The sequence below is a fragment of the Castanea sativa genome, chromosome 8 (genome assembly GCF_040712315.1).
Source record: "Castanea sativa cultivar Marrone di Chiusa Pesio chromosome 8, ASM4071231v1".
Classification (NCBI taxonomy): domain Eukaryota; kingdom Viridiplantae; phylum Streptophyta; class Magnoliopsida; order Fagales; family Fagaceae; genus Castanea; species Castanea sativa.
The window spans coordinates 7,882,545-7,898,027 of record NC_134020.1 but is presented as its reverse complement, the minus strand read 5'-3'; the positions used below and the strand labels follow the sequence as shown (position 1 = coordinate 7,898,027).

Below are 15,483 nucleotides of genomic sequence, written 5' to 3'. Positions count from 1 at the left end.
ATATCCACATTCCATTCAGATATGCCGTAATCCAAGTCTGCTACAGATGACACAACTCGCAATCCAACGAAGACAAATAAGTTGGCAAAATCATTAGGCCGCAAAACCATTTCTCTTCCCAGGAGACAATAAGTTGGCACTATCAAATTTAAAGCAAGAAAATAGGCCACAGTGTTCATACAGGTCCCTATTTGACTATTTTATCCAACAATTACTCATATTTGATGTAATTAGGTGTTTTCGATGCTTGCTCTTATTATATGGCCTTACAACCTCCAATCACCTGTCCTTTTCCATGGAAACCTTTGTGGAAACCAAAAGTTCCTATAAAAGTCAGCTTCTTTATTTGGGCAGTGGTGTTAGGGAAAATTTTAACTGCTGATAATTGAAGGAGGCGAAAACTGGTGGTGGTGGATTGACGTTGCACCTGTAAGAGGAGTGGGGAGACTGTTGATCACTTTCTTCTACATTGCTCAATTGCACAAGAGCTATGGAATATAGTGAGTGTTGAACCTTCATTACTCTTTAGTTTTGTCGTTTTTGTCTCTTAGCACACTGCCTGTGTGAGCTGTTTTCATCTTTTTGTCCTTTTTCAATTTTAATGAAGTTCATTACTTATCAAAAAATAAAAATTACTCATATTCGATGGTAAAATCATTTTAAGAAAAATCTAAAATCCTATGTCAGTATTATATAGAACACCACCAGATAACCCACTAATTATGGCATAAGTTCTCGTATCATATGTGTTTAACACCCAAGAATCTGATCAATTACTATTGCTGTTTTATTAGACAATTTGGTTATTCATTATTTTCAGATGGAAAAAAAAAACCACAATAAAAATCAAACAACAAAATCAATTAAAACAAGCAGACAGGATGAATTGCACTAAGCTTTATTTCCTATCTTTGCTTGATCAATAAATTTAGGAAAAAGGGGAGTACCAGACTCTCTATCCCACTGCCAAGACCCTCTGCAAGTCCAGAGAGTAGATCAAGACAGCATACAATAAACTCTTTATCATATTGAACCCCTGCCGAAACAGTATCAACCTGCAATAGAAGTTCCAAAAGTCTGGCAAAATTACAAGACGGACCAGATTTTTGAGAAACCATATAATTCAAGAGAGAAAAAAACAGATACTATATGGTTTATGTTATGCCATACAGTTTAAAAGTGACGTTAATGCCACAAAAACTTGGAATATTTGCAGTTTCAAAAACTACATGGGTATGATACCAGCATGAATGGTGTACACAGGATTCTGAATAATGAAGATACTGCTGGAATTTATCATACATTCTTTAAGAATTTCACATATTGATTTCTCTTAAGCTGCTCTCACCAATTCAAAGGATGCAAATATCTCTGGAGACAAAAGGTATGAATTTTGAAGGTGAGATACACTCAATGTGCTATTTTGGAAGTGATGGTATAGAGGGCCTACCTTCCAGTGAATTTTTATTGATAAGATAAACAACATAGACCCACCCCAACCAGAATTTTCGAAAATCCAAAATGAAACAAGTTAATGCTGGCTAGGTATCTCAAATTGAAAACAATCATATGCTATCCTTTCTTTCTTTTTTTTCTTCTTTTTCCCAGTTTAATGTATATAAACCTTATTGATAAGTCAATCTGATGTAAATAAACCTTTCTGTCAGCATTAAATTCAGACCAAACAATAGATGGAGGTGCCATTTCCGCTAGATATAGTTGGCCAAAAGGTAACAAAGAACACTAACATTTCAACACAGAGAGAACTTCAGAGAACCATAAAGTAACAGCAATGATCAAAACAAAAATAAATAAATAAACCAAAACCACTGATTCATAAACAATCAAGATATCAAATTACTGAAACCTTTGCCAACTGTTGGGTCTGAATGATGTTTATGCACCTCTGAAATACAGGCTCAGCAAATTGAGAGAATCCGGTACCCAATGCCTGGAAAGAAAAAGAAACATATTATTCTTCTGCATTGATGCAACTCATAGCTGTAATCCAGATATTTACTTTTCTAGCTCCTGGTTGTAATGTCAATTAAGATAAGATTATATTTTTCAATGAAACAAATACGACAAAGAAAAAGATTAGAACCTAATTTAATCAGATTAGAATGATAGAGGTTAGGAAAGAGACAGACAGAAAGGAAGGGGAATGGATATTGGTCACTTAAGCAAGACTTTTTCCTAATGACTGGAGCCTACATAACTGATTCATATTAGATTTCCAATATTCTCTCTTTTTATTTTCCCTTTTGATTGATAAGTAACACACTCACCCAATGAGTGTTGAACCCAAGACCTTACCCTCCACTTTACTCTTTATAAGGAAAGGAAGCCCCAATTGAGCTAGAGCTCATTCGCCAATCTTCTCCTTATGTTTAAAAGACCAATAGCTTTATTCGCTGCTATTGATGCATAGAGGAATCGCAAGTGTTCATGCTTTATTCCCACCCAACTGACTGTTACCATGTGAAATTCATACATCAACAGATCAAGTGATTGACATTGATTTACTACAGAATTTTTTTTGGCTGGCCCTAATTTCTAATTAATCTTCAAAGGAGTTTTAGTTGACAGCTGGTCCATTTTGAATTAACACTGCTCCATCACAATTTTACATATTTAAACTACTCATTAGCATTCATTCCAAAATGAAAAGAAGGATATCACACTGCAATTCTGCAATTATGACACATGAACTTCTGAGAAGAAATTAACACTGCTCCATCACAATTTCGGTGTGTTCTCCTCTCTCTTCAGGTGGGTTGGGGATCAGGAATCTGAGAACCTTCAATATTGCCTTATTAGGGAAGTGGTTATGGAGATTTGGGCAAGAAAGGGATGCTCTTTGGCGTCAAGTGATTGCGGTGAAGTATGGTTGTGATTGGGGTGGCTGGTGTTCTACCTCTTTCTCTGGTCCTTATGGTGTCAGTTTGTGGAAAAACATTAGACGGGGGTGGCACTTTTTATCTCGTTTTATTATGTTTGATATTGGAGATGGATCAAAGGTGCTGTTCTGGCTAGATCATTGGTGTGGTTCTTCTTCTCTTGCCGTTCGCTATTCGGAATTATTTAGGATTTGTCGTAGAAAAGAGGCTACTGTGGCGGATCTTTTGAGGTACACCAATGGAGTCCTCCATTGGGAGTTTCAGTTTTGTAGGGATGTGCATAATCGTGAATTGGAAGCTTTCCGGAGCTTCATCAATTCCATTTATAGCACTCCCGTAAGGGGGATTGGGGAGGACAAGTCCTGTTGGCTGCCCTGTAAGAGTAAGGGGTTCACGGTTAGTTCTTACTACCATCTTCTTGTTGGCCATAAGGAGCAAATTTTCCCTTGGAAAAGCATTTGGAAGCAGAAGATCCCCTCTAGAGTAGCTTTCCTTGTATGGACCGCGGCTTTGGGGAAATGTCTGACTGTAGACAATTTAAGAAAAAGAAAGATTTGCATCCTGGATTGGTGTTATATGTGCAAGTGCAATTGTGAAAGTGTTGACCATCTCTTTCTTCACTGCCCGGTTGCCATGGAATTGTGGGACATGGTCTTCGGTTTATTTGGAGTTTTTTGGGTTATGCCAAGGTCTGTTGTGGGGCTTTTGGCTTGCTGGCAAGGTCGTTTTGGTCGCCATCGTAATGGAGATATTTGGAAGGCCGTTCCTCATTGCTTGTTGTGGTGTATTTGGAAGGAGAAAAATAGTAGATGTTTTGAAGACATCGAGAGTTCCATGCATGTTCTTAAGTCTCTTTTTTTCCGAACCTTACTTGATTGGTTCTCCGTGTGGAGAAGCCTTCCTTTTCTTTCTATTTTGGATTTCCTTGATTTTTGTAATGTTCGTCTTTGATTTGTTTTCCCTTGTATACTTCCTGTGTACTTGGGTGACTCTCTTTTTTCAATAAATTTCTTTATTACTTATCAAAAAAAAATTCTGCAATTATGATTACTGACAATACCCCTAAATGCTGAAGTAGAACATCCAGAAGAATTTTGCATAGCACTGATTTTGTAACAATTCTGCGATCATATGAAATCTCAAAGTCCATTAAATTTGTCCACTAACTACCACAAACAGGTTTTGTAGCAATCAATATCATACGCCTTAAAGAAATCCTTACAGCGCTTAATGGTTTAAAGTAACTGTAGTAGTTCAAGGCTACAACAGGGAAGATTAGTGATTTAGCCACCCTCTATCCTTTTTTTTTTATAGGTAATCAGAAAACTTATATTAAAGAGGGAAAAAGTTAAATGTGAATTACAAAATGTACATGATAATGAACAACAAGAGAAAATAGAACACACAACACAACAACAAATGAGGAGTCAGGAAACTAAGCTAAGGGGAGACATAAACTCAGAAAGAGAAGAACATTCAGTAAAATCCCAACAACGAGACCACTCCAAAGACTGCGTTGACATAACATCTTTAACTCCTCCAACGTCTTCTCTTTATCTTCAAAAGATCAACGATTCCGTTCCAATCACACAATCCACATTAAGCACCCTGGAACCAAATTCCAAATATCCAAATTATGCTTCCCAGGCCACTAATGCCAACTAGATAACAAACCCGCCAACGAACCCGGCATAACCCAATGAATGCCAAAAACCTGAAGCATGAGAGCCCATAGGGAATGAGCAACAGGACAATGAAGAAGAAGAAGGTGGTCTACCGATTCCCCATCACAACAACACATACAACACCAATTAGCCAAAAGGTGACCCTTAAGCATTAAATTATCCAAAGCGAGGATCCGACCATGTGCAACAGTCCACAGAAAGAACGTCACGCGCTTAGGAATCTTTCGTTTCCAAACACCCTTCCAAGGAAACAAAGAATTCGAGGCACCCCGAATCACTTGATAATAAGACCGGGTGTCAAACTTACCATCCCTTTTTAGCCGCCAGCAAAGCGTATCTCTCCTATCACCCTGAGGAATACGAGGCTGGATAAGCTGAAGAAGAGAATAAGATGCAGCCAACTCTCAATCTTCAAACGCTCTATAAAACCTTAAATTTCACACTCTAACAGTACCCCCTTCTGAAGCCCACAAAACCTCCGAGATGCAAGCATCCTTGTCCGCTAAACACACATAGAGCTCAGGATAGCGATCTTTTAGAGTATTCTCACCAATCCACCTATTATGCCAAAAGCGGATACGGGTTCCTTCACTCTATCCTTAGGCCAGCCAGCCAACAACCCCCCCCCTACCATTAAGACTGACAACCAGCCACCCTCTACAAGCCAAACAGCCAGCCACCCTTTCTGACCTCTTAGGGCAGCCAGCAGCCCCTTATTTTGACTTCTCATATCTGTCATGTATCCTCTTTAATTACAGCTTTATGTAACTATTACCTACTTTATTTCCTAATAGTTAAAGATTATATATAGACTTGCTATGTAAGAGTACAATCAATTTTTTTATGTGAATTTAACTTAGTTTCAGACCTGGACAGAAACTTTGTTTCTCCAGTTTCTCTATAATTCCAGCTTTAATTCTTAATTTTAATGCAATTCTAGTTCAAGTTCTCAATCAATTGATCTTGATTCCCATCATCTGGTATCCGAGCACAGATCTGGTCCTCTTTTCACCTACCAATTTGATCATTTGAGCCCTAGATTTCCTTGTGTTTCTTTTTTTCTCCCTCCATTCAAGATCCTAGAATTCAGATCAAGGTTCCTTGGGCCAATCAAATCTATGGCTGTTGCAAATATCACAAATTTTATCACTTGTGCTGTTGCTGCTATTTACAATTTTTTTCAAAGATTGTGAAGCTTCTAATGGCCCAAAGGAGAGGAAGGAGAGGTGGAACAAGGGGGAATCAAATGGATGTTGGGAAAGGAGTTGAAACCAACCCTCCAATGGGGAGGAATGTTGGACAGAATCAAAATATAGAGAGAGAAGACATGATTGCTGAATTAAGGAGACAAGTTGTGGCACTTACGGAGGTGATGCAGCATATGCAGCCTCCTCATGAGACTACTGAGGAGTCCGATGACTCTCATTCTCATTTTGAGAATCCTTTTGGAGCTCGTCCAAGGGGTAGGCCTTATGTGGAAAGAAATGAGCCAAGGCTGGACTACAACTCGTTGAAATTCTAGAATTTCAAGGGAGTCTCAAACCGGAAGACTTTGTAGATTGGCTTAACACCATTGAAAGGGTGTTTGATTATTATGAAATTATAGATGAAAAGAAAGAGAAGCCAGTTGTATTCGCCTTAAAGGGAGAGCCTCCGCTTGGTGAGAACAATTATAATTTCTCGCCAAAGAAGTGGTAAAGTCAAGATCAAGAGTAGGGAGAAGATGAAGAAAAAGCTCCGTGAGCAATTTCTTCCTTTCAACTACACCCAATCACTCTACAAAGACCTACACAGCCTTAAGCAAGGAGGAAGTGTAGAGGAGTATACAGAGGCATTTTACCAACTTGTAGTACAGGTAATGAAAGCAAAAAATAAATGGTTGCAAGGTACTTGAGTGGATTGAAGCCATCCATCCAAGATGTCCTTAGTCTTCAATCATTGTGGAACGTGTTGGAAGCCTACAACCGGGCTTTACTAGTGGAGAAGCAACAAACTAGGCCAGCTTTAAGGTCTGGACAGTGGGGTTCCAGGTCTGGGCAGGGGATTTCTAACCGATATAAGGTTGGGAATTCAAGTACAAATGGGAGAGGAGAAACTTCTGGGGTTGGACAGCAACCAGCAGGTCCTAAATCTGCTATTACAGCCCCAAAACAGTCCCAAACATCCACTGTTGGCAGGGGTAGACAACAACAGGTGGGTACTTTCAAATGTTTCAAGTGTGGAGAGCCGGGGCATCGATCTTTGGATTGTAGAAAGAAGGCTCTTATGTTGGAGGAAGTAAAAAAGCTTGAACATGAAGATGGAGAACACATTTTTGATCAACCTTCAAATGAGGTTGGTGGTGATTTTGAAGAAGAAGAGGGCTTGACACTTCTGATGAGAAAGGCTCTTCTTGCTCCTAAATTCAATTCCAAAGAAGATTGGTTGAGAACCAATATTTTTTATACAACTTGCAGCATTGGAGGAAGAGTTTGTAGTATGATCATTGATGGGGGAAGTTGTGAAAATGTGGTCTCTCAGGAGGTGGTTGATCAGTTGAGGCTTGCCACTCAAGATCACCCACAGCCCTACAAACTTTCTTGGTTCAAGAAAGGTAATGAGGTGAAAGTAACGAAGTGCCGCTTGGAGCCATTTTCTATCCAAAAGAAATATTTTGATGAAGTTTGGTGTGATGTAGTACCAATGGATGCGTGCCATATCCTTCTTGGAAGACCTTGGCAATACAATCGCCAAACGATGCATGACGGGAAGAAGAACCCCTACACCTTAAGCAAAGACAATCAGCAATTTACTTTGCTGCCAAGGAAAAGGTAACTTCTAAATCCTCTACAACCTCTTTACTCGCTTCTAAAAGATTCATTCAAGAAAGTCAAGATAGTGGCTACATTTTGGCATTAATTCCAGTCAACACAATGGCTGGAACTGATGTTCCTAGTGCTGTCACTGAGTTATAACACAATGGCTGGAACTGATGTTCCTAGTGCTGTCACTGAGTTATTACAGCAATATGGTGATGTTTTTCCCTATGAGTTACCTCCTGACTTGCCTCCTATGCAAGACATTCAGCATGCCATTGATTTGGTACCGGTGCACCTCTTCCAAACAAGGCAGCATATCATATGGCTCCAAAAGAGAAGGAAGAGTTGCAAAAACAAGTTCAAGAGCTTCTTGATAGAGGCTATATTCGGGCTAGTATTAGCCCTTGTGCGGTACCGCTCTCTTGACTCCTAAGAAGGATGGCTATTGGAGGATATGTGTGGATAGTAGAGCTATCAACAAGAGCACAATCAAGTATTGTTTTCCAATTCCTAGATTCGATGACATGCTAGATTGCTTAGCAGGTGTAAAGGTGTCTTCCAAGATTGATTTGCGAACTGGGCAAATTAGAATTCGCCTAGGAGATGAATGGAAGACGGCCTTCAAGACACATCATGGATTATTTGAATGGCTTGTTATGCCATTTGGTTTGACAAATGCACATAGTACTTTCATGAGGGTGATGACACAAATGTTGCAACCACTATTGGGGGTTTGTGTTGTGTTTTGATGATATTTTGGTATATAGCCGCTGTTTGGAGGATCACTTGGTGCATTTACAGCTTGTGCTCAACATTTTGAGGAGAGAAAAGTTTTATGGTAACATGAAAAAGTGTAGCTTTGGGATGGATCAAGTGGTGTTCTTGGGGTATGTTATGTCTTCCAAAGGAGCGTTCATGGATGAAAACAAGGTTAAGGGAATTGTTGATTGGCCTACACCTTCTAGTGTGCATGAGTTGAGGAGTTTCCATGGTCTTGCTACCTTTTATAGAAGGTTTAGCAATATTAGCACCATTGCAGCACCTCTCACCAATTGTCTCAAAACAAAAATCCTTTGTTTGGACTGATGAAGCCCAAGAAAGCTTCCAACTTTTGAAGAGGAAGTTAACTGAAGCTCCTATCCTCGCCTTGCCCAATTTTGACTAGATATTTGTGCTTAACTGCAAATGCATCGGGAGTGGGAATTGGGGGTGTCCTTAGCCAAGAAGGGCAGCCCATAGCATTCTTTAGTGAGAAGTTGAAGGAAGCAAAACTTAGGTATTCTACCTATGACAAGGAATTCTATGCTATTGTTCAAGCCATCAAGCACTGGAGTTACTATTTGGCCTACAAGGCGTTTATTCTACACACTGATCATGAGGCTTTGAAATATCTCAATATTTGGCTTGAACTTTAGCTTGAGAGAGAGGAGATACTTCACGTCGTAAGTGACTTGGAGGGGGACAAAGCTCCAGGTCCGAATGGGTTTACAATGGCGTTTTATCATCATTGTTGGAGAGTAGTGGAGAAAGACGTCTTAGCGGTCTTTGAAGAGTTTTTTCAACATTGTAAGTTTGAAAAATCCCTTAATGCTACCTTCATTGCATTCATTCCTAAAAAGAATGGCGCCTCTAATATTAGAGATTTCCAGACTATTAGCTTGGTGGGGAGTGTGTATAAAATCTTGGCTAAGGTTTTGGCAAATCGTTTTTGGTTTTAGATCAGTTGATTTCTGAGACTGGAATAGCTTTGTGGGTGGGAGACAAATCCTTGACTCGATTCTTATTGCGAATGAGTGTGTGGATAGCCGAGGGAAGAGTAGGATTCCTGGAGTCATTTGTAAACTTGATATTGAGAAGGCATACGATCATGTGAATTGGGAGGCTTTGCTGGATTTGTTAAATAGAATGGGTTTTGGAGTGAAGTGTTGTAAGTGGATCCGTACTTGTATATCCACAGTTCAATTCTCTGCTTTGATTAACGGGTCTCCAACTGATTTTTTTGGTAGTTTAAGGGGTTTAAGACAAGGGGATCCGCTATCTCCTATGCTGGTTTTGATTTTGATGGAGGTGTTCAGTAGGATGTTGAGAAGAGTGGAGGGAGTTGGCTTGATCCATGGTTTTAAAGTGGAGGGTAGGAGGGATGGTGGGGAAAGTGTTTCACATCTATTGTTTGCAGACGATACTATCCTATTTTGTGATGTAGATGTGGAGCAAGTTCTTCGTATTCGGTTGTTGTTACTCAATTTTCAGGCGGTAACAGTTTTAAGGGCAATGTGCACAAGAGTGAAATGGTTCCAATAGGGGAGGTTGATGATGTGCATGCCCTGGCTGATATTTTGGGCTGTAGAGTTGGAACTTTGCCTATGTCTTATCTTGGCATGCCGTTGGGGGCTTCACATAACTCCCCTTCAATTTGGAATCCCATTTTGGAAAAAATTGAGCGAAAATTGGCCGGATGGAAGAAGTACTTGTCTAAAGGGGGTCGATTGATGTTACTCAAGAGTACGTTATCTATTCTTCCTACCTATTTTCTATCTCTATTCACCATTCCTACTTATGTGGCTAATAAAATTGAGAAGTTGCAAAGGGATTTTCTATAGGGTGATAGCAAGACTCATCTGGTAGGATGGGATAAAGTTTGTGCGTCTATAGCTAACGGTGGCTTGGGGATAAGAAAACTTACTACGTTCAATAAAGCTTTATTGGAGAAATGGTTGTGGCGGTTTGGGAAGGAAGAGGATCGATTATGGAGGAGGGTGGTAGTTTCAAAATATGGGGAAGAATGGGGGGGATGGACCTAAGCTAGGTAGGGGAGTTCATGGGTGTGGTTTGTGGAGAAGTATTTATATGGGATGGAAGGATTTTAGCAAAAATTGTCAATTTGTTGTTGGGTTGGGGAATAGAGTGAGATTTTGGCAGGATGGGTGGTATGGGGATCAACCTTTCCAATTGGCTTTCCCAAGGCTGCATGGTATTGCCATTGACAAGGAGGCATCTATAGAAGCTTTGTCAAGGCAGGGGCAGAGGATAGAAGAATTTGGGATGTTCGTTTTAGTCGAGAACTTAATGATTGGGAGATGGATGAAGGGCTGCATTTTCTTCGTATATTGGGAGCTAATACTCCTCAACTGGATGTTGGAGACCGAATGAGATGGAAGTTGAAACCTAATGGGGAGTTTGACATCCAGTCGTATTATAACAAATTGCAGGATTCCCCCTCAATTGTCTTTCCTTGGAAAGGTATATGAAGAGTAATGGCACCTAGACGGGTTTCTTTTTTTGTTTGGTGTGTAGCTTGGAATAAGATCCTAACGGGTGACAACTTGAGATTGAGGAGATTAGATTTTGTAGACTGGTGCATTATGTGTCGACATTGTGGAGAGACGGTAGGCCACTTCTTCATTGTAAGATGGCTCATCGGTTGTGGAGCTTTGCCTTAATAACTTTTGGTTTGTCTTGGGTTATACCTAGATCGATCCCAGATTTGCTTTTAAGCTAGTAGAATTGGTTGGGGAAGCATTCGTCACAGATTTGGAACTTAGTTCTGTTGTGCATCCTATGGTGCATTTGGAAGGAACGGAATCGGCGGACTTTAGAGGATTTGGATAGTTCTGGTGATCAAATGCTTGCTTCTTTTAGTGGGACTCTTTTTGATTGGTCTCGGGCATAGAGACTCACGACTAGTGATCCTCTCCCTTCTTTTCTTACTTCTCTTTCTCTTTTGTAATTAATTTATTGTCTAGTTTTCTTTTATGTTTTCTCTGTTTTTTCTTCTTGTACTTTCTGGGTCTACTCTATGTTTTTCACGCATAGAGTAGCCGTTCGTATATATAACTTCTTCTTTTTTTATAAGTAAGAAGAGAATATTATTAATAAGAGAAAAGCAAGAAAAATACAAAGAGTTCACGGTAGTGAACAGAGGAAAAAGGAAACAAAAAGATTTAAGCAGCCCCTAATTATTCTAATAGACAAAGGAAAATCCATAGGGGTAGAACAATCCGAGAAACCCCAACATCGAGACCAATCAAAGAGGGTCCGCTAGCAAGACTCTAATAACTGAACCACAGTTTTCCCCTCATCCTCAAAAGACCGTCAATTCCGTTCAGACCAAATAGTCCACATTAAACAGCCTGGGACCAAATTCCAAATATCAGAACTATGCTTCCCAAGCCAATGATACCAACTAAATAATAAGTCCACAACTAAACCTGGCATGACCCAATCAATCCCAAACAGCCGAAGCATATACATCCACAAAGAATGAGCTATCGGACAAAAAAGTAACAGGTGATTCACAGATTCCACGTTACAACAGCATATACAGCAACGATTCGCCAAAGGATGGCCACGAAGCATAAGGTTATCCAAGGTTAGAATCTGACCATGAGCTGTTGTCCATATGAAAAAAACCACCATTTTAGGAACTTTAACTTTCCAAATGCCCTTCCAAGGAAAAGTGGCAGGAGTTACATGTCGAATCTTATGATAAAAAGACTGAGTATCAAACTTCCCACTTCCATTAAGATCCCAACTAAGCCTGTCACACCCTCCACCCCTAGGAGTTTGGATTTGGATGAAATGAAGAAGGGAGTAAGAAGCTGCTAACTCCCAATCATTGAATTCCCTATAAAATCTTAAACTCCACACTCTGCCATTATCACCTATAGGAGGGCTTAACACACCTCCCCAATAGGGACCATTTCACTTTTCCCCACATTCACCTTCAAACCAGTAAAAGCTTGAAAAAAAGTTAAATCCAGCCTAATAGTAAGATTCTACTCTTTAGAGGCCTCACAGAAAAGAATGGTATCATCAGCAAATAAAAGGTAAGAAACACGGATACCAGTAGAGTTAATAGGACCCGCTTGAAATCCTTGAATGAAACCACCTTCCTCAGTTTTCTTCAGGATACGACTTAGAACCTCCATGATCAAAAGAAAGAGGAGGGGAGACAAAGGATCACCTTGTCTGAGACCTCTAGAGCTACCAAAGAAACCAACAGGAGATCCATTAACCAGAACTGAGAAGCGAACGGTAGAAACACAAGTCTTTATCAATCTCCTCCATCTATCCCCAAAGCCCATCCTCTCCAACAAAAAAATAAAGTGTCCCAATTCACTTGATCATACGCTTTCTCAATGTCTAACTTACATACCATCCCTGGAGTACGACACTTCAGTCTACTGTCTAAACATTCATTAGCAATAAGCACTGAATCCAAAATCTGTCTGCCACCTACAAAAGCATTCTGTGACTCCGAGATTAGTTTATCCAGCACCCGTCTTAATCTGTTAGCCAGAACCTTAGACAAAAGCTTATACACACTGCCCACTAAGCTAATAGGCCTAAAATCTTTGATATTCAAAGCATTATTTTTCTTGGGAATCAGGGACAGGAAAGAAGCATTCAGAGACCGTTCAAACTCTGAGCTCCTATGGAAATGATCAAAAAGGCCATGACATCTATTTCCACTACACTCCGGCAGAATTTTTGAAAAAATGCCATAGTGAAACCGTCAGGACCTGGGGCTTTATCCCCTTCCATCTCTTGAAGAACCTTCATCACTTCCTCCTTAGAAAAATCCTTCTCTACGCTCGTCCTCCTCAACACTAGCAAACTCTAATCCATCCATAGAAGGGCGCCAAGTATATGACTCAGTGTACAAACTCTGATAAAATGGACCACCTTCGACTGTACCTCTTCCTCATCCTCATAGAGGACACTAACCACCTCTATACCCCTAATATGATTAGTTCTTCTATGGGAGTTTGCAACCCGGTGAAAAAAGCGAGCATTATTGTCGCCCTCTTTCACAAATAACATCCAGGACTTTTGTCTCCAAGAAATCTCCTCCAAAGAGGCAAGGTGTGCAATCTCACCTTTAATCTGAACACGACGAGTTTGGTCCTCTTGAGAAAGACCAGACAAGTCCTCCCTAGCATCCAAACCCAACAATTCAGATAAAAGACATTTCTTCTTAAAGGCCAGATCCCCAAATTCCTCCTTATTCCACTTTTTCAAGTCTTCTTTAAGAGCTTTTAATTTACGAGCCTGAATAAAGCAAGGGGAGCCCAAAAAGCAATACCCATTCCACCATAGACGAACCCTCGCTACAAAACCCTCTTCTTTCAGCCACATATTCTCAAACTTAAAGGCACTCCGACCTTTACTAACACTACCAGCCACCACCAAAAGAAGGCAATGACCCAAAACTACACGAGGGAGTACCCTTTGAGACACAATTCCAAAGTGATCTACCCAATCCACCGATGCTAAGGTTCTATCAATTCTTGACATACAATTCGTCACTGAATCTCTAAACCAAGTAAACGAAGCCCCTTCAAGAGGTAAGTCCACAAGGTAATTAGCCTCAATAAAGTTTGAAAAAGCAAACATAGCCGGACTAAAGGTCTCACAACCAAGTCTCTCACTCAGATAACGAATGATATTGAAGTCCCCAAAAAGCGCACCAAGCTGTATTCCATCTGGAATGCATCCTTGTAAGCTCCTCCCACAGAGCACCTCGCTGATTATCCTCATTGGGCCCATACGCTCCTGAACCAGCCCACACAAAATCATCCACAATCCCCTTCGGTAAAACATTAACAGAAAACAGACCAACAACACTATCAACCTTTTCAAGAACTCTCTTGTCCCAAACCAGTAAAACCCCCTGCAGTATTGACTGCATCTAAAGCAACCCAATCAAGGAACGGACTACCCCAAAGACTTCGGACAATAGAAGAGTTTAAGGAAGACAGCTTAGTTTCTTGAAAGCAAACTATATCACACTTCCACTCCTTGAGAAGATTTTTGCATACCTCTCGCTTCTAAGGATTATTTAATCCCTTAACATTCCAAGATAGCATCCGTAAGCTCATTTAAAACTGGTAATTGCCCCCGTACCTTCTAAGAAGTCTCTATTCCTCCCCTTAAAAGCTACCCCATCATAATTAATAGAAGAAATTAAACCTTTGAGTTCTCTAAGCCCTTTCTGCTTTGAGTTCATGATACCTCTAGCAGACTCACCACTAACAACATCAACACAGTCTTGTTCAAGAAGACAAAACAGAGCCAAACATTGATCTTCGTGCTTAACAATAGGAAATCCCACAATTCTACAGAAATCTTTCAACAGGCTACATACCCATTTCGAGTTTTTCACCGCTGACCCCCGAACCTCTCCCTCATCAACTTCTTGGATCACCTCCAACTCCTGTTCATAGGGATCCCATTTAGATAGAGGTGAGCACTCCACAAACCCACTCTCTTCCTCTCCTTGAATTAACCCACTGGGATTAACCTCACCGTGCTTCCACTGAAGAAGAAGAAGATGCTCAGACCCTACCTGAGTCAGCTCAACCCCATCCAAGTGGCACGGCGACCCTGGCTCAGCAAAGGAATTACTCCATTTGTCTTCCTTCTCACCAGAAACCACCGTGGAGTTGTCTCTCTCTCCAAAACAGGGACCCTTCTCGCTACCTAGGCCCGACAGAGGAGCAAAGGAGTTTTGAGCAGCACCCTGATGCTGAAGATTAGAAGAAACCACAATCCCAATTCCCATCGGCCTCATCGTCGACCCTATCCTCAAAAGACTAGCTATCGGAGAATGGGTCACATCCCTCTTCCTCCGATAAGTCACCACCCCGCCAGAAAACCCAGGTTTGGGAGCCTCCGTCGTCCTCGCCACTTCATCGGGGTGGTCTTCCTCTGATTTCGGCGCCACTGCAAACACCGGCGACCCGGAGTTATCCCGCGAACTCCCTCTCGAGCTCTCACCTTTGACCCACGAAGACTGGGCATCAGAAATAACATTTAAAGAAAGGGGCTTGACCAAAGTATCCTCAAGTGAAGGTGCTGTAGCCACGGGTTGGGCTTTAACAAGCCCACCTATATGTTTTATAACTTCTGGCCCATCACTTGAAACCATGGGCCATCTGAGCTCCTTAGCATCCATACAGGTCACCTTACGTTTCCCTCCCTCAGGCTTGCACACTCTCAAAGCCAAAGAAGCTGGGGTCAGTTTAAAATAAAAAGCCCCCTTGGGTCTGCCATTAATGACTGAAACATTACCATATTTGACTGAACCATTTTCTTTAG

At 40.8% G+C, this 15,483-nt stretch overlaps 1 protein-coding gene across 1 annotated transcript in view; it reads right to left on the bottom strand.

Moving 5' to 3' along the window:
* LOC142607103 (transportin-1) overlaps positions 1 to 15,483 on the bottom strand; it is a 44,256-nt gene that overhangs the window by 9,803 nt on the left and 18,970 nt on the right. The window contains exons 19-20 of the mRNA XM_075778518.1: positions 1,868 to 1,951; positions 948 to 1,055 (exon numbers count right to left, since the gene is read on the bottom strand). Coding sequence (XP_075634633.1) covers positions 948 to 1,055; positions 1,868 to 1,951 — 192 coding nt within the window. The remainder of the gene's footprint in view (positions 1 to 947; positions 1,056 to 1,867; positions 1,952 to 15,483) is intronic.